This window comes from Rhinoraja longicauda, chromosome 28 (genome assembly GCF_053455715.1).
Source record: "Rhinoraja longicauda isolate Sanriku21f chromosome 28, sRhiLon1.1, whole genome shotgun sequence".
Classification (NCBI taxonomy): Eukaryota; Metazoa; Chordata; class Chondrichthyes; order Rajiformes; family Arhynchobatidae; genus Rhinoraja; species Rhinoraja longicauda.
Genome location: NC_135980.1, coordinates 4,832,208 through 4,850,206, shown reverse-complemented (window position 1 = coordinate 4,850,206; position 17,999 = coordinate 4,832,208). Strand labels below are relative to the sequence as shown.

The 17,999-nt window shown below is 48.8% G+C and overlaps 1 protein-coding gene across 2 annotated transcripts in view; it reads right to left on the bottom strand.

Annotated features, from left to right (window-relative positions):
* apc2 (APC regulator of WNT signaling pathway 2) overlaps positions 1-17,999 on the bottom strand; it is a 200,303-nt gene that overhangs the window by 17,963 nt on the left and 164,341 nt on the right. For both annotated transcript variants that reach the window (XM_078423873.1, XM_078423874.1), the window contains 4 exons: positions 13,219-13,299; positions 11,739-12,117; positions 7,401-7,496; positions 2,924-3,063 (listed from right to left, as the gene is read on the bottom strand). In XM_078423873.1, coding sequence (XP_078279999.1) covers positions 2,924-3,063; positions 7,401-7,496; positions 11,739-12,117; positions 13,219-13,299 — 696 coding nt within the window. The remainder of the gene's footprint in view (positions 1-2,923; positions 3,064-7,400; positions 7,497-11,738; positions 12,118-13,218; positions 13,300-17,999) is intronic.

Sequence of the window (17,999 nt, the reverse complement as noted above, 5' to 3'; positions counted from 1 at the left end):
ATCTTATTTACCGAGCAGTGTGATTCATTCTCATCAAGATATTTTTGACCAAGACAAATGGGCTTGGGTTTGTCCAAGGGTTTTGCACCTGTAAATGTCTCTTTAATACCACACTGTGGCCCCACAGGGGGGGGGCTAAATCGCCAGAGCAAGATCCTATTTTTGAAGGAGTCATTTTTGTGATCTAGAACTACTTTAGCTCTTTGATCTGACCCGAATTGGGTTTTTTTGTTGGTTGAAAGACCCAGCATTTAAACAGGTCCTTCAGCCCACTGAGACCCCGCATACCAGCGATCACCGACCTACCGAGTCCATGCCACCCATCAATCAACTCTGTCTTTAGAGATACAGCGTGGAAACAGGTCCTTCAACCCACCGAGTCCGTGATGATCAACAATCACACTAGTTCCATCCTACACAGTAGGGACAATGTACAGAAGCTGATTAACCTACAAACCTACACGTCTTTGGAATGTGGGAGGAAACCAGAACACCCGGAGAAAGCTCATGAGGTCACAGGGAGAACGTGCAAATTCTGCACAGACAGCACGCACAGTCATGATCGAACCCAGGTCTCTGTCGAGATAAGGCAACAGCTCCACCGCTGCACCACTGTGTCACCCCTCACTGGACATAGTTTTAAGGTGACAGAGGCAACGTTTAAAGAAGATGTGAAGGTTAAGTCCGCAGGCTCCTGAGGTTTGAGCTCCCGAAGTCGATCCCCAGCAAGAGGCCGCCAGCTCCACGATGTTAGGCCATAGCGCGGACGGGGATACGATACGGAAAAAGGTGCTTCACTGTCGAGATTTTAATTTTACACAGAGAGTGGTGGGTGCCTGGAACTCGCTGCCAAGGGTGGTGGTGGTGGCAGATATGATAGTGGCGTTTAAGAGCCTTTTAGATAGGCACTTGGAAATGCAGGGCATGGATGGATATGAATCACATGCAGGCAAAAGAGATTAGTTTAACTTGACATCATGGACATTGTGGGCTGAAGGACCTATTCCTACTCTATACTGTTCCAGGTTCTATGTTCATAACACAAGACAAATTTCTACCCCTGACAGTTTCGGATGAAACTTTGCATAAGTCCCATGGCGTGGGGGATTGGATAGGGTCATACAGTGTGGAAACAGGCCCTTCGGCCCATCTTGCCCACACCGGCCAGCATGTCCCAGCTACACTAACCCCACCTGCCTCATTTGGTCCATATCCCCCCAAACCTGTCCTATCCATGTACCTGTCTAACTGTTTCTTAAATGTGGGGATAGTCCCTGCCTCAACTACCTCCTCCGGCAGCTTGTTCCATACACCCTCCACCCTTTGTGTGACAAGGTGACCCCTCAGATTCCTATCAAATCTTTGCCCCTTCACCTTAAACTGAACGCATGGGTCAAGATCCTGGGAAGTGTCATTTTTGCTGTGGAAGCTGGAAGGGAAGAAAGACAGAGAAGGAAATCCAATTATGGTTCAGAGCAACCGTGCCCCTCTGGCAAATATGTCCCACAGACAGGCCGATCGTTAACTGTTTGCAAGAGATTAACGAGTTTGCCCATGATCTGGCAGATTATATTTCATTCACAGATGAGATGAGCTCAGGTCATAAATTATTTATAATAAATGGAACTTAATTAATGTGCCTAAATAGGTTGGTTAAGATAAATTGTCAAAACATACACAAATCCTCTTTTTTTCATCCACTCAGAATTTTAAATTCCTGGGAAAATATCTTGGCAGTTCGCTTTAATTGTTTTTCGCATTAATCTTCAATTTGTGTGGGCGGTGTGCTTAGAGTAATATTTGAACATATTTTAGTTTAGGGATACAGGCCCTTTGACCAGCGATCCAGCGATCCACCGACTAGGGACAATTTACATTTATACCAAGCCAAATAACCTTCACACCTGTAGGTCTTTGGAGTGTGGGAGGAAACCGAAGATCTCAGAAAACCCACGCGGTCACGGGGAGAATGTACAAACTCCGTACAGACAGCACAGACATGCAGCACAGAAACAGGCTCCTCTGCCCACTGACTCCATGCCCACCAGCGATCCCCGGACTCTAACACTATCCTACACACACTAGGGATAATTTACAATGATATCAAGCCAATTAGCCTACCAACGTGTACGTCGTTGGAGTGTGGGAGGGAACCAGAGCATCCTGGGAAAACCCACGCAGTCACGGGGTGAACGTACAAACTCCGTACAGACAAGCGCCCGTAGTCAGGATCACACCTGGGTCTCTGGCGCTGTAAGGCAGCAACTCTAGCTCTGTGCCACCTTGGCCAGTAACATGTGCCAAGGCCTCGCCAACAGTCTGTCTTGTCCTTTTTCCACTTTTGTTGTTTTTAGTCTGTTGTTAAATGTTTGTTTTAGTGTATCTTTAGTTTTGTATTATGTGGGGAGGTTGGGGTAACTTTTGTTAATCTCATTCCTCGACAGAGATGCGCCCTTTTCCGTATAGTATCCCCGTCCGCGCTACGGCCTAACATCGTGGAGCTGGCGGCCTCTTGCTGGGGATCGACTTCGGGAGCTCAAACCACGGGAGCCTGCGGACTTAACTTCGTGGTGCTCGCGGTCCCTTGGTTAGGGACCGACTTCGGGAGCTCTAACCGCAGGAGCTTCGACCGCCCCGATCGCGGGAGCTTCGATCGTCGGCTGCGGAAGGTTCGACTGCCTCGTCCGTGGGAAAATAAGGAGGAAAGAAGATAAGACTTTATTGACTTCCATCACAGTGAGAAATGTGGGGGAGACGCTGTGGTGAATGTTTATGTTAACTTTTACGTAGTTGTGTGTCTTGTTGCGTTTTTGGTATGACTATGGCAAATCAAATGCCTTGTATGTTTTTACATACTTGGCTAATAAAAGAATTACAATTACAATTACTTGCAGATAGACCTGCACCAGGCAGGGTCACTCACCTTGTTGACTACATCTCCAAAGGTGAGGTTGGTCAGGGCCATCCCTGCATACCGTCGGAGGGCCGAGTTCAGAGGGTCATTGGTGGCCCCATACATGTCACAGTCCACCTGAAGCAGTTCTGCCACTGCCTGCAAACCTCCTGTATCAGAGGAGAAACAAACCAACAGCCATCTCACATGGAGTCATTGAGTGATACAGCATGGAAACAGGCCCTTCGGCCCACTTACTCACACCGGCCAACATGTCCCACCTACACTAGTCCCACCTGCCTGCATCCCTCTAAACCTGTTCTATCCATGTACCTGTCCAAAGGTTTCTTAAACATTGTGATAGTACCTGCCTCAACTCCCTCCTCTGGCAGCTCGTTCCATACACCTACCACCTTTGCGTGAAAAAGTTACCCCTCAGGAAACTATTAAATCTTCCCCCCCCCCCCCACCTTAAACCTATGTGTTCTGTTTCTCGAGACTCTGTGCATCTACCTGATCTATTCCTCTCATAATTTTGTACACCTCTGTAAGACCACCCCTCATCCTCCTGCACTCTGAGTGATAGAGTTCTAGCCTGCTCAACCTCTCCCTGTGGCTCAGGCCCTCGAGTCCTGGCAACATCTCAGCATTGATCCTCTCTGTCAAATTTAGCTGCTCCAAACACTATTCAGGACTCTCGACCTGAAACGTCACCTGTCTATTCCCTCCACAGATGCTTTCTGAACCATTGAACCATTAGTTTTGTTTAAAGATACAGCATGGAAACAGGCCCTTCGGCCCACTGAATCCGTACCAACCAGCAATCCCTGCACAGTAACACTATCCTACACACTAGGGACAATTTACAATTTTACCAAGCCAATTACACATACAAACCTGTACATCTTTGGAGTGTGGGAGGAAACCGGAGCTCCCAGGGAAAACCTATGCAGGTCACAGGGTGAACGTACAAACTCCGTACAGACAGCACCCGTGGTCGGGATCGAACCCGGCTCTCTGGCACTGTAAGGCAGCAACTCTACCGCTGCGCCACCGTGCCGCACCGATCCTCCAGCATTTCGTGTTGTATAAAGTTGTAGTCAGACAGCATGAAAACAGGTCCTTCGGCCCAACTTGCACCTGTTGACCAAGCTGCCGCATCTATGTTCATCTCATCTGCCCACATTTGGCTCATATCCCCCTAAACCTTTCCCATCCCTGTACCTGTCCAGATGTCTTGTATTCAAGATTCCAGCACCTGCTGTTCTTTATATCTCCACTGTTCATTTTTAACCAGTTATGAATCAGATCCAGACCCTTGGACTTCCTTAAGCCAGTAGAGGTGAGCAGATTCATGGGAATTTGAACATAAATTTTCATTCAGGTCTCCAAAATTTCAATGACTGATTCAATATTTTTTTTAATCAATCTTCTTTTGTGGAACTAAATATGCTTGGAATTAGGATCAGAAATCAGCACTTAAATCTGGTAGACTTGTAATCTGAATAAAGCTCCACAAGCCAGAAGAAAACAAAATTTAAGTAAGTGTGAACACAGCTACCAGCCTTGGAGGGCATCTACAACACACGATGCCTCAGAAAAGCCACCAGCATTCACAAAGACTCCTCACACCCCTGCAATAGTCTGTTCGAAATTCTACCATCGGGCAGACGCTACAAGGCATTCTACGCCCGCACCTCCAGACTCAGGAACAGCTTCATCCCCAGGGCCATAGCTGCCATGAACCGGTCCTGCTGAGCCGGATGGTCACATCGCACAGCGAACTGGCACAGACCTACATGCACTTTATTCTGTTTTAAAACTGTTTCTAATTTGTTTCATTAGGTTGTTTAAATTAATACTGATTAGCTAATGGATGATCAGCCATGATCATATTGAATGGCGGTGCAGGCTCGAAGGGCCGAATGGCCTACTCCTGCACCTATTTTCTGTTTCTATGTTTCTAATTAATTTATTGCATCGTATGGGAGGAGCATTCCCAATCTCGTTGTACCCCTGTACAATGACACTAAAGATATATTGTATTGTATTGTATTGTATTGAACTTTGGGGTGTCAAATTAGGGCAGGAACTTCGCATTGTATGACCCTGGGGAGTGTTGTAGAGAAGAGAGATCAAGGAGTACAAGTACATAGTTCCCTGAAATGGGAGATAGGGTGGTGAAGAACACTTTTGGCACATTGGCCTTTAGCAGTCAGGAAATTGAGTATAGAAGTCAGGGCATTGTGTTATATTTGTACAAGGCATTTGGAGCCTTGTGTTCAGTTTTGGTCCCCCTGCTAAAGAAAAGATGCCGCTTGGCTGGAAAGAGTGCAGAGACGATTTACAAGGATGTTGCCAGGACGCCAGGGCCTGAGCCAAAGGTTGGGCAGGCTAGGACTTTATTCCTTGGAGCGCAAGATGCTGAGGGGTGACTTTATAGAGGCCTATAAAATCATGAGGCTAATAGATAGGGTGAATGCACTGATTCCTTTTCGATGGGGGTAGGGATTCAAGAACTAGAGGGCATAGATTTAAAGTGAGAGGGGAAAGATTTAATAGGAACCCGAGGGACAACTTTTTCGCACAGAGGGTGGTGGATATATAGAACGGGCTGCCAGAGGAAATTGTTGAGGCAGGTACAACCATTTAAAATAAATATGGACAGGTACATGAACAGGAAAGGTTCGGAGGGATATGGGCCAAACTCCGGAAAGTTGGACTAGCTTAGATGGGGCGTATTGGTCGGCATGGATGAGCAGGACCGAAGGGCCTGACTAAGACTCTAATCACATTCCAGAGGCATTTATATTGAAAGGTTGTACATTTAAGACCACTGACTGAGGATCAGGTAGAAAATCTTGAATGATTATTTACCTAAATGGTTTCCCTTCCTCTGGGAAGAATACATAGAACGTATTCACATTTGCAGGATTTCTATGATTCATCGGCATTCCAGTGCTTTACAACATTAAATAAATAATTATTTTTCCCATTAAGATCAGTTTGCCCACAGGAGAGATTTGGTCTAGTCGATGAACATTTTTTCATTCATATTTTCAGGACGAGAGTGGCAATGAGAAGACCAGCTTTATTCCTTGGAGCGCAAGAGGATGAGGGGTGATCTTATAGAGGTATATAAAATCATGAGAGGAATAGATCGGGTAGATGCAGACAGTCTCTTGCCCAGAGCAGGGGGATCAAGGACTAGTGGACATAAGTTTAAGGTGAAGGGGAAGAGATTTAATAGGAATCTGAGGAGTAACTTTTTCACACAAAGAGTGGTGTGTGTATGGAACAAGCTGCCAGAGGAGGTAGTTGAGGCAGGGACTATCCCAACATTTTATAGACAATAGACAATAGGTGCAGGAGTAGGTCATTCGGCCCTTCGAGCCAGCACCGCCATTCAATGTGATCATGGCTGATTCTCAATCAGTACCCCGTTCCTGCCTTCTCCCCATACCCCCTGAATCCACTGTCCTTAAGAGCTCTATCTAGCTCTCTCTTGAATGCATTCAGAGAATTGGCCTCCACTGCCTTCTGAGGCAGAGAATTCCACAGATTTACAACTCTCTGACTGAAAAAGTTTTTCCTCATCTCTGTTCTAAATGGCCTACCCCTTATTCTTAAACTGTGGCCCCTGGTTCTGGACTCCCCCAACATTGGGAACATGTTTCCTGCCTCTAACGTGTCCAACCCCTTAATAATCTTAAACGTTTCGATAAGATCCCCTCTCATCCTTCTAAATTCCAGTGTATACAAGCCTAGTCGCTCCAGTCTTTCAACATATGACAGTCCCGCCATTCCGGGAATTAGCCTAGTAAACCTACGCTGCACGCCCTCAATAGCAAGAATGAAACAGATAGGTACATGGATAGGACAGGTTTGGAGAGATATGGGCCAAACGCGGGCAGGTGAGACTAGTGTAGCTGGGACATGTTGGCCGGTGTGGGCAAGTTGGGCCGAAGGGCATCTTTCCAATGCTGTGTGACTTTATGGTTCTATGACTCTAATACCCTAAGATCCATCCGTAATTAACCTTGAGAAATTGTTAGTGAGTCTTTTTCTTGAACTGTTGTAGTCTACTGTATATGGTGAATAATTCCCATAATGTGGTAAGGATTTATAGCCAATGGCCTTGAAGAAACAGATTTATTTCAGTCTGGATAGTGTGCAACTTGGTTTAGGAATCATGAATCTACTTCCATGCTGTTCTTGGTGGTGAATGATGCATATTTGAGAGGTGATGCTGGAATAGCATAGGCAGGCACATTTTGTAGATGGTAAGCACTGCAGTTACTGAAGGGGGAGAGAATGAACGTTTGGGTTGGTGGATAGTAAACCAATTAAGTGGATTGCCTTATCCTAGATGATGTTAAGCTTCTTGAGTCCAGTTGGATTTGGAAATGGAGTGCTTCCTGTCACACTACTGCAAACTGTGTCTTGTACATGGGCACGCAGAGAGAACAACGAAGCGAGAAAGGAAAAGACCATGGTTGCAACTTGCCTAGCTCATTCATTGCTCGTCGGTACTCCTCATCGAAGGACAGCTTCATTATGGCGCACATTGCCTGGCAGATCTGAGGTTCAATGGGTAACGGCACTACAAGAGAAAAGAAAACAACACCATTTAACACCAGACAAGGACTCGTTGGGCCAAAGGGGCTGTTTCCATGCTGTAACTCTAAACTAAACTAAACTATACACGCCTTGAATGCATTGTTGGTCACGAGGGGTACTTGTGGCAGGAAGTGTGTAAAATTATGAGAGGAATAGATCGGGTAAATGCACAGAGTCTCTTGCCCAGAGTAGGGGAATAGAGATCTGGAGAATATAGGTTTAAGGTGAGATGGGGGGGGGAAAGATTTAATAGGAACCTGAGGGGTAACTTTTTCACACTGAGGATGGTGGGTATATGGAACGAGCTGCTGGAGGAGGTAGTATCACAACCATTAAGGAACATTTGGACAGTTACAGGGATAGAACAGGTTTAGAGGGGTATGGGCCAAATGCAGGCAGGTGGGACTACTGTAGATGGGGCATGTTGGTCGATGTGGGCAAGTTGGGTAAAAGGGCCTGTTTCCACACTATATGATTCTATAGCTCTAAGTTCCATGTCACATTTCTTGATTTGCGTGATTTAACACAGAAAACGTCACAGAAGCTGGGCTGGGCTTCGATCAATTTTCAATCACTTAACAAAACAGCTCTATCAGCTGGTAATCTATTGAACTTTGCTGAACGGGAGGTGACCTCTGGAATGCACAAAGCTTTTAAAGGTTTGATCGGATTGATGCCTAGTTGATGTTTTGCCTGGCTGAGTATATTTAAGGCAGAGATTTTAAGACATTAAATGAGACATTTAAGAAATGGACAGGTACATATATAGGACAGGTTTGGAGGGATATGGGCCAAACGCAGGCAGGTGGGAGCAGTTGAGCTGGGACATGTTGGCCGGTGTGGGCAAGTTGGCTGAAGAGCATGTTTCCATGCTGTATCACGCTATGACTCTGAGACTCTATGGTATTGACATGGATAGAGAACTGGTTGTCAGACAGGAAGCAAAGAGTAGGAATTAACGGGTCCTTTTCAGAACGGCAGGCAGTGATTAGAGGGGTGCCGCAAGGCTCAGTGCTGGGACCCCAGTTATTTACAATATTCATTAACGATTTAGACGAAGGAATTAAATGTAACATCTCCACGTTTGCGGATGACACAAAGCTGGGTGGCAGTGTGAGCTGGGAGGAGGATGCTATGAGGCTGCAGGGTGACTTGGATAGGTTGTGTGAGTGGGCAGATGCATGGCAGATACAGTATAATGTGGATAAATGTGAGGTTATCCACTCTGGTGGCAAGAACAAGAAGGCAGATTATTATCTGAATGGTGTCAGATTAGGAAAAGGGGAGGTGCAACGAGACCTGGGTGTCCTTGTACATCAGTCACGGAAAGTAAGCATGCAGGTACAGCAGGCAGTGAAGAAAGCTAATGGCATGTTGGCCTTCATAACGAGAGGATTGGAGTATAGGAGCAAGGAGGTCCTACTGCAGTTGTACAGGGCCCTGGTGAGACCACACCTGGAGTATTGTGTGCAGTCTTGGTCTCCTATTGGTATTGAGGGAGTACAGCGTAGGCTAATCAGGTTAATTTCCGGGACGGTGGGACTGACATGTGATGAAGGAATGGATCGACTGGACTTGTATTCACTGGAATTTACAAGGATGAGAAGGAATCTTATGGAAACATATAAAATTCTAAAGGGATTGGACAAGCTAGATGTAGGAACAATGTTGCCGATGTTGGAGGAGTCCAGAACCAGGGGTCACAGTTTAAGAGGTAGGCCATTTAGGACTGAGATGAGGAAAAACATTTCAACCAGAGAGTTGTGAATCTGTGGAATTCTCTGCCACAGAAGGCAGTGGAGGCCAATTCACTGGATGCATTCAAGAGAGAGTTAGATATAGCACTTAGGGCTAATGGAATCAAGGGATATGGGGAGAAAGCAGGAACGGAGTACTGATTTTGGATGATCAGCCGTGAACATATTGAATGGCGGTGCTGGCTCGAAGGGCTGAATGGCCTACTCCTGCACCTATTTGCTATGTTTCAATGAGTCAAGGGATTACTGCAGGGAAGCGGTGCTCAGGATGAGGATCGGTCACGGTGAGACACTGCAAATAGCCGAATGGCCTGAATCTGGTCCTGAAATAGGCCGCGGGATTTTCTCTGCTCGGCGGGGGCTTCAATGTCGGGAGCCACGACCGCCCCGATGTGCAGCGGCAGCGTCTTCGCCAGCCCCGGACCGCGGGGCTTGGGTCGGCCCACTGCGGACCTTTCACCGTCCGGCGCGGCCTGGAACGTGGCAACTTCAACAGCCTGACCGCGGGAGAAGACGGCAGGGGAAGAGAAAAGACATTCTGGCCTTCCATCACAGTGAGGAGGTGACTGGAGGAGACTCACTGGGATGGATGTTTCTTTTTTTTTGTGTGTTTTGTGTTGGTTGTGATTGTTTATTTTTATTGCTCTATTGCTGGACTGTGGGTGACCTTTCATTTCACTGCACTTCTTATCTTGTATGTGTATGTGACAAATAAACTTGACTTGACTTGAGCATCCGCTCTAACCTGGTCCTGTATCTGTACACAGTGGGCGGCTTGGTTGTGATTACATATAGTCTCCACACCGACTGGACAATATGCAACAAAAAAGATTTTCACTGTGAACATGACGAGAATAAACCAAACGAAACTAAATATTCCTTTTCTCTTTTTCTTCCTCCCAGGAACGAAGGAGACTATAGAGAGTGGTAGACACTGCCCCCCATCACAGGTAGTTTAGTTTAGTTTAGTTTAGTTTATTGACACATGTACCGAAGTACAGTGAAAAGCTTCTGTTGCGTCCTATCCAGTCAGCGGAAAAACAATACATGATTACAATCGAGCCATTTGCAGTGCATAGATACATGATAAGGGAATAATGTTTCGTGCAAGGTAAAGCCAGCAAGGTCTGATCAAGGATAGTCCGAGGGTCACCAATGATAATAGTTCAGGACTGCTCTCTAGTTGTGGATGGGACGGTTCAGTTGCCCAATAACAGCTGGGAAGAAACTGTCCGTGAATCTGGAGCTGTGCGTTTTCACACTTCTGTACCTTTTGCCTGATGGGAGAGGGGGGGAAGAGGGCGTGACCGGGGCGTGACGTGGGCAAGTGCTGACCTCCCCACCATCAAAGGGATCCATAGCAGGCTCTGCCTCAAAAAGAGCAGCTAATATCAGTGAAGGCCACACCACCCTGGCCATGTCCACACTCTCATCTCACCACCACCGTCAGGGAAGAACATACAAGAACCTGAAAACCATGTCCTCCAGGTTCAAGAACAACTTCTTCCAAGCAACAATTAGGCTCTTGGGCACTGCACAAGACTAATCTCAGCAACTGTGATCATCTATGGACAGTATCTTAGGTTGTACGATGGACCAGTATTTACATTAATATGGTTACTGCCCATTATGGTTAAAGGTATTGTATTTTTTGATTATCATATACCATGAGGAGGGGACTTGTCCAACACCAGAGGGCATGGCCATAAAGTGAGAGGGGGAATATTTAATGGAGATGTGCTGGGCAGGTTTTTTTATACAGAGAGTAATGGAGGCCTGGAACACATTGCCCGAGGTGGTGGTGGAGGCAGGTATGACTCTAGTTTTGATGAGGCATTTAAATGGGCACGTGGAAGTGCAGGGAATAGAGAGATATGGATCATGTACAGGCTGAGGAGATCAATTTAACGGCATTATGTTTGACATCTTCATCTCCCCCTCTTCTTTCCTCTCCTCTCCTCCCCCCTTCCTCCCCCTCTTTCTTGCTGCCCCTCTTTTCCACTCCCCCTATTCCCCTCTCCTCCCTCCCTACCCCCTTTCACCACCGCTTCCCCCCTCTCTCCATCTCTTCCCCCTTTCTCCAACTCTTCCCTCCCTCTCCCCCTCTTCTTCACTCCCCTTCCCCACTAGTCCCCCCTCCCTCCCCACTTTCCCCTCCTCTCCCCCCTTTCCCCCTCCCTCCCTCTTCCCCCTCTCTCCATCTCTTCCCCCTTTCCCCACCTCTTCCCTCCTTCTTCCCCTCTTTTCTTTACTCCCCTTCCCCCCCTATTCCCCCCTCCCTCCCCCTTCCCCAACTCTTATCCCCCTCCTCCCCCTTCTTCCCCCTCTGCTTCCCTATTCCCCCCTCTTCCCTCACTTTCCCGCCTTCCTCCCCTTTCTTCACCGCTTCCCTCCTTCACTTTCCTTTCCCCCCATTCCCCCCACCTCCTCCCCCCTTTCCCCTCCCCCCTCCCCCTGGCAGTACTCACGGTTGTTGGTCTCGGTGCTGTTTCCCGTTGCTCTGTTGTCCAGCCACTCCCAGCAGGAGTCACAGTAGAGCCGCACCTGCTCCAGTACATGGAGGACACGCATCTCCCGCTTGGCCTGGCCCTCGTCGGGCTGCGAGTAGACGATGTTGTGGAGGGCGGCGCTGGCCCGGGCCCGGGCCTCCTTGTTGCCCCCGTCGGCGGCGGAGCCTGCGGCCTCCCGCTCGCTGTCGTGCAGCAGCTGGATGAGCAGCGGCAGGCAGCCCGACTTGCGCATGGCCACGCAGCTGTCCTGAGAGCTGGACATGGCCAGCAAGGTCCGCGACATGTCCTCCTTGTCCCGGGTGGCCAGCATGGACAGCAACCAGAACACCATCTCCACCTACGGCAACAAGCACACCAGGTCCAGCTCACTCTGCCCCAGCCCAGCCTCCACTCATACAACATCCAGCAACTCCCCACTAACATCTACAAAACACCCCCACGTCCCCCTCTCTACATCATTCCCCCTCCCCTTTCTACCCCATCAACCCCCTCCCCATCTCTACCCCTCTTCCCCTCCCCTCCTGTTCCTACCACTTGCCCCCCCCCCCCGCTTTCTGCCCCCATCCCTCCCCCTCCATCCTCTCCCCTCTTTGCCCCTCCCTCACCCATCCCATCACTTCCCTCCACTGCCCTGGGCCCTGGCTGGCCTTGCACTCTGTATCAGCCAATCCTCCGCTTTATGCAACATCCAGCAACTCTCCATTAACATCTCCAAACCCCGACCGTCCCCTTTCTTCCCCTTAAATCCTCCCTCCCTTCCCCATCCCACTCCCCTCTTCCCCATCCCTCTTTTTCCTTTTTCTCCTCTCCCTCCCCCTTCCCTTTCCCCACTTCTTCTCACCCTTGCTCTCCTGTTTTTCCCTCATTCCCTTCTTCCCCCTTGCTCCTCTTCCCCCTCTTGCCCTCTCTCTATCCCCTCCTCCCCCCTCCTCTCCCCTCCCATTCCCACCACTTGCCCCCGCTTTCTGCCCCATCCCTCCCCTCTTCCCCTCCATTGCCATCTTTGCCCCTCACCTCTTCACCACCTTTATCTACTCCCCTCTCCCTCCCCCTAACCCCCCATGTGCCCCTCTCCCCTCCCCTTTCTCCACCTCCTCTTCCTCCCTCACCCTCACATCACCCTCTTTGCCCCTTGCCCACCCTCTTCCCCCTTTGCCCCCTCTCCCCAACTCTTACTCCCATCTCTCTCCCCCCTTTCTCCCCTCTATACCCTTACCCCACCTCCCTCTACCCCCTTGCTCCCTCTACCCCAACTCCCCCTCCCCTCCCTCATCCTCCCTTCCCTCTTCCCAATCCCTCTTTCCCCCCTCTCCACTCTCATTCCCTTCTTTCCCCCCTTCTTTCCCCTCATTCCCTCTCCCTCTTTTCCCTCTTTCCTCCCCTCTTCTCCCTCCCATCCCTCCAAAATGACCCCAACATTTTATTTCCAAATACTCACCTTACTGCCTAAGTTGTTTAGGCCATGAGGTAAATTATTCATTCTGTCTTCTGCGTCCTGATCATTAGACTTACCACGTCCCTGAACAAAGAGCGAAAGATTGCAGAGATTTAGAAATGAATATGATGGAAAAAATCTTTATTCAGTGCTGCCAAATGTAATTCAATAATTCATCCGTCCAGAATTAGCCAATCGGCCCATTGAGTCTACTCCACCATTCAATCATGACTGATCTATCTTTCCCTCCCAACCCCATTCTCCTGCCTTCTCCCCGTAACCTTTGACGCCCTCACTAATCAAGAAACTATCGATCTCCGCTTTAAAAATACGCATGACTTGGTCTCCACCACCTAGGTTAGAAATAGTGTATGGGAATCGTTGGTCAGCGCGGACTCGGTGGGCTGAAGGGCCTTTTTCATCACTGTATCTCTAAACTAAACTAAACTTTCATAATAATATGAAACAGAGAAGTCATGGACATGTGTAGAGAATTACTTCAAAGGGATCCACTAGATTGGCAGATCAGGACTATTTGACATGAGACCTGGGAGCAGAATTAGGCCATTCGGCCCATTAAGTCTACTCCACCTTTCAATCATGGCTGATCTATCTTTCCCTCTCCACCCCATTCTCCTGCCTTCTCCCTGTAGCCTTTGACACCCTCACTAATCAAGAACCTATCAATCTCTGCTTGAAAAATACCCAATGATAGTCTCCACCGCCATCTGTGGCAATGGCTGCCTCGCCAAGTTTGTCCTTTCCTTCTTTGTGTTTTAATTGTAGGTGTTAAATGTATGTTTTTAGTGTTCTTTACCTTGTTTTGTGTGGGGGGTTGGGGGAGGGAGGGGTTGGGAGAGGGGCGGGTTGGGGAAACTTTTTCTAATCTCTTACCTCGACGGAGATGCAATTTTTTTCCGTATCGTATCTCCGTCCGCACTGCGGCCCAACATCGAGGAGCTGCCGGCCTCTGCTGGAGACCGATATACAGAGCTCCCCGCGGCCGCCTGCAGACTTGCCATCGCGGATCTCGCGATCCCTTTGCCAGGGGTCGACCTCAGAGCTCCAACTGTGGGTGCTTGCGGACTTCACATCACGGAGCCCGTGGTCTCTGGTCAGAGACCGTCTTCGGGAACTCTAAGCCATGGGGGCTTCGACCACCCCGACACGGAGGCTTCGATCGCTCCAGCACAGGAGCTTCGACCGCCTTGACTGCAGATGGTTCGCGGGAGAACGAAGAGGAAGAAGTTTGGATTTTTGCCTTCCTCCACAGTGAGGAACATGGGGAATCCACTGTGGTGGATGTTTATGTTAACTTTTATGTAGTTGTGTGTCTTGTTGCTTTTTTTTATGGCTGTATGGTAATCCGCTTATCACTGTACCTTAATTGGTACATGTGACAATAAAAGACCTTTGAAACCTTTGAATTCATTTTGCTTTTTGCAGCTCATCAATGTGTTAAAGGTCCAAATTACGGTTCATGTTTTCTCCCGGTGTTTTAGTTTATGTTCAGAATTGGCATTTTCTTTCGATAGAGACACCTGCTGAGGAGGATGGATTACTGTGAGCTCCAGCTATCCCTTAATCAGCGCTGAACTACTATCTACCTCATTGGTGACTTTCGGACTATCCTTGATCGGACTTTGCTGGCATTACCTTGCACTAAAATGTCATTCCCTTATCATGTACCTCTGTACACGTGACAATAAACTAAATCTGTGAACTGTTAATCACATAACATAACATAACATAACAACACTTTATTGTCACTCGGCACAACACCGAGCGAAATTTCAGCAGTCACACAAAATACAGCAAAAAGAAAAGAACACAGGACACCCGACCCCAACACAAACATCCATCACAGTGACTCCAAACACCCCCTCACTGTGATGGAGGCAACAAAACTTCCCCTCTCCTCCCCCCGCACCCACGGACAGGCAGCTCGACCCCTACCGAGGCAAACGACACGCACAGCCCCCGCAAGGGGATGGAAGGCCCCCCGGCCGAGCCGCCCCGGGCACCGAAACGTCCCGCGGCCACACCGGGCGATGTTAAGTCCAACGGCCGAGCCGCACCGGGCACTGAAACGTCCCGCGGCCGAACAGCGCTGACGATGTTAAGTCCAGCGGCCAAGCCGCGCCGGGCACTGAAACGTCCCGCGGCCACACCGGGCGATGTTAAGTCCAGCGGCCAAGCCGCACCGGGCATTGAAACGTCCCGCGGCCGAGCCGCACCGGGCACTGAAACGTCCCGCGGCCACACCGGGCACTGAAACGTCCCGCGGCCACACCGGGCGATGTTAAGTCCAGCGGCCGAGCCGCACCGGGCACTGAAACGTCCCGCGGCCGAGCTGCGCCGGCAATGTTAAGGCCCGCAGCCGAGCCGCACCGGGCACTGAAACGTCCCGCAGCCGAGCTGCGCCGGCAATGTTAAGGCCCGCAGCCGAGCCGCACCGGGCACTGAAACGTCCCGCAGCCGAGCTGCGCCGGCAATGTTAAGGCCCGCAGCCGAGCCGCACCGGGCACTGAAACGTCCCGCAGCCGAGCTGCGCCGGCAATGTTAAGGCCCGCAGCCGAGCCGCGCCCCGGGGAAGGGACCTAATAAAATAAAGGTTTCCCCCCGCCCCACCCCCCCACCCCACCCCACACCCCCACCACACACCCCCACCACACATACACAGCCAAAAACAGAAACAAAAACCATCCCAACACCGACACAAACAAAAAAAAAAAGAAAAAAAGACAACAGACTGCCAGAGAGCCGCAGCCGTTAGGCGCAGCCAACTCCTCCCTGTTCACCAGACAATACATTATGTCCAATTCCTCTATCTACGCCGCATCTGCGCCCAAGATGAGGTGTTCCATACTAGGCAGGTATGTAGGTTCATTGGCTGGGTAAATGTGAAAAATTGTCCCTAGTGGGTGTAGGATAGTGTTAATGTACGGGGATCGCTGGGCGGCATGGACTTGGAGGGCTGAAAATGCCTGTTTCCGGCTGTATATATATGATATGATATGATATGACATCTGAGATGTCCTCATTCTTCAGGGAATGGTGGTTCCCCTCTCCCATCATAGATGAGGCCTTCGCTCAGTCCGCCTGGACCTACTTAATCTCCCGGTTGCTAAACACTTTAATTCCCCTTCCCATTCTCACTCTGACATTTCTGTCCTGGGCCTCCTCCATTGTCAGAGTGAGGCCAAACGCAAATTGGAGGAACAGCACCTCATATTTCTCCTGGGCAACTTACAGTCCAGTGGTATGAATATTGATTCTCTAACTTCAAGTAACCCCGGCATTCCCTCTCTCTCCATCCCTCCCCCACCCAAGTCACACCAGTTTATGTTCTCACCTAGCTGTTCCCTTTATCATTGTTACTTTTGTGGATATCTTTCATTCATTTCTTCTATATCTCTCTACATCATCGTCTATATTTCTCAGTCTGAAGAAGGGTCTCGACCCAAAACGTCACCCTTCACTCCAGAGATGCTGCCTGTCCCCCTGAGTCACTCCAGCATTTTGTGTCTATCTTCGGTTTAAACCAGCATCTGCAGTTCCTTCAGATCTGAAACATTACATTATATTCTCTATTTCTGACCACAAATTGGTAGCTATCATTCGTTCATTGCATGCAGACTAAAATTAAAGTTAACCACTACAAAAAATACTTTCCTTGTCAGATGTGTCCATTACCAGAATTGTAGGAGGCAATCGTAATCAACATGGTTGAAGGCACGGGGTATGAATTTACACTAGAAATCCCCTGATCACAAAGCATCACTCCAGCTCAATAGTTGCTGTAAGACAGCATCAGTCACTAAGAGTTTCCATGGTTTTTCCACACAAGTTATGATCCAGAAGAATAATATGGCTCCTCTACAGAAATTCATCTGCTTGCTGACTTTTCCTATCCACACACATTGAAAAGTCCATCCACATTATCAGAGAACATGCAATTATACACCGTGTCTGGTTCTCATAGAGTCATACAGTCATACAGTGTGGAAACAGCCCTATCGGTCGATCTTGGCCTCACCAACCAACATGTCCCACCTACACTAATCCCAACTGCTTGTGTTTGGCCCATATCCCTCTAAACCTGTCCTATCCATGAACCTGTCTAACTGCTGCTTAAGCATTGCGATAGTCCCTGCCTCAACTACCTCCTGCGGCAGCTCGTTCCATACACCCACCATCTTTTGTGTGAAAATGTTACCCCTCAGATTCCTATTAAATCTTTCCCCTTTCACCTTAAAGCTATGTTCTCTGGTTGTTGATTCCCCTACTCTGGGTAAAAGACTCTGTGCATTTACCCAATCTTTTCCTTGGCTTTTTACTGAATGGCATCTCGTAAGTACCAAATTTCCTTCCAAATATACCTAAGCTATCACGGTCTCATTTTTGTTTAGAGATTCAGCATGGACACAGGTCCGTCGGCTGATGCTGACCAATGATCACCCTTACAGTAGTTCTAACCTACACATGAGGGGCAATTTTAGAGGCCAATTAACCTATAAACACACAACTATCTTGACTACACTTCTTCCCACCTTGCTCTGCTTCCTGCAAAGACTCTGTCCCCTACTCCCAATTCCTCCGTCTACACCGCATCTGCGCCCAAGATGAGGTGTTCCGTACCAGCACATATGAGATGTTCTCATTCTTTAGAGAACAGGGGTTCCCCTCTTCCATCATAGATGAGGCCCTCACATGTGTCTCCTCTGTAACCCCACAGCTCCGCCCTTGCTCCCCACAGAGACCCCCTAGTCCTTACTTTTCAC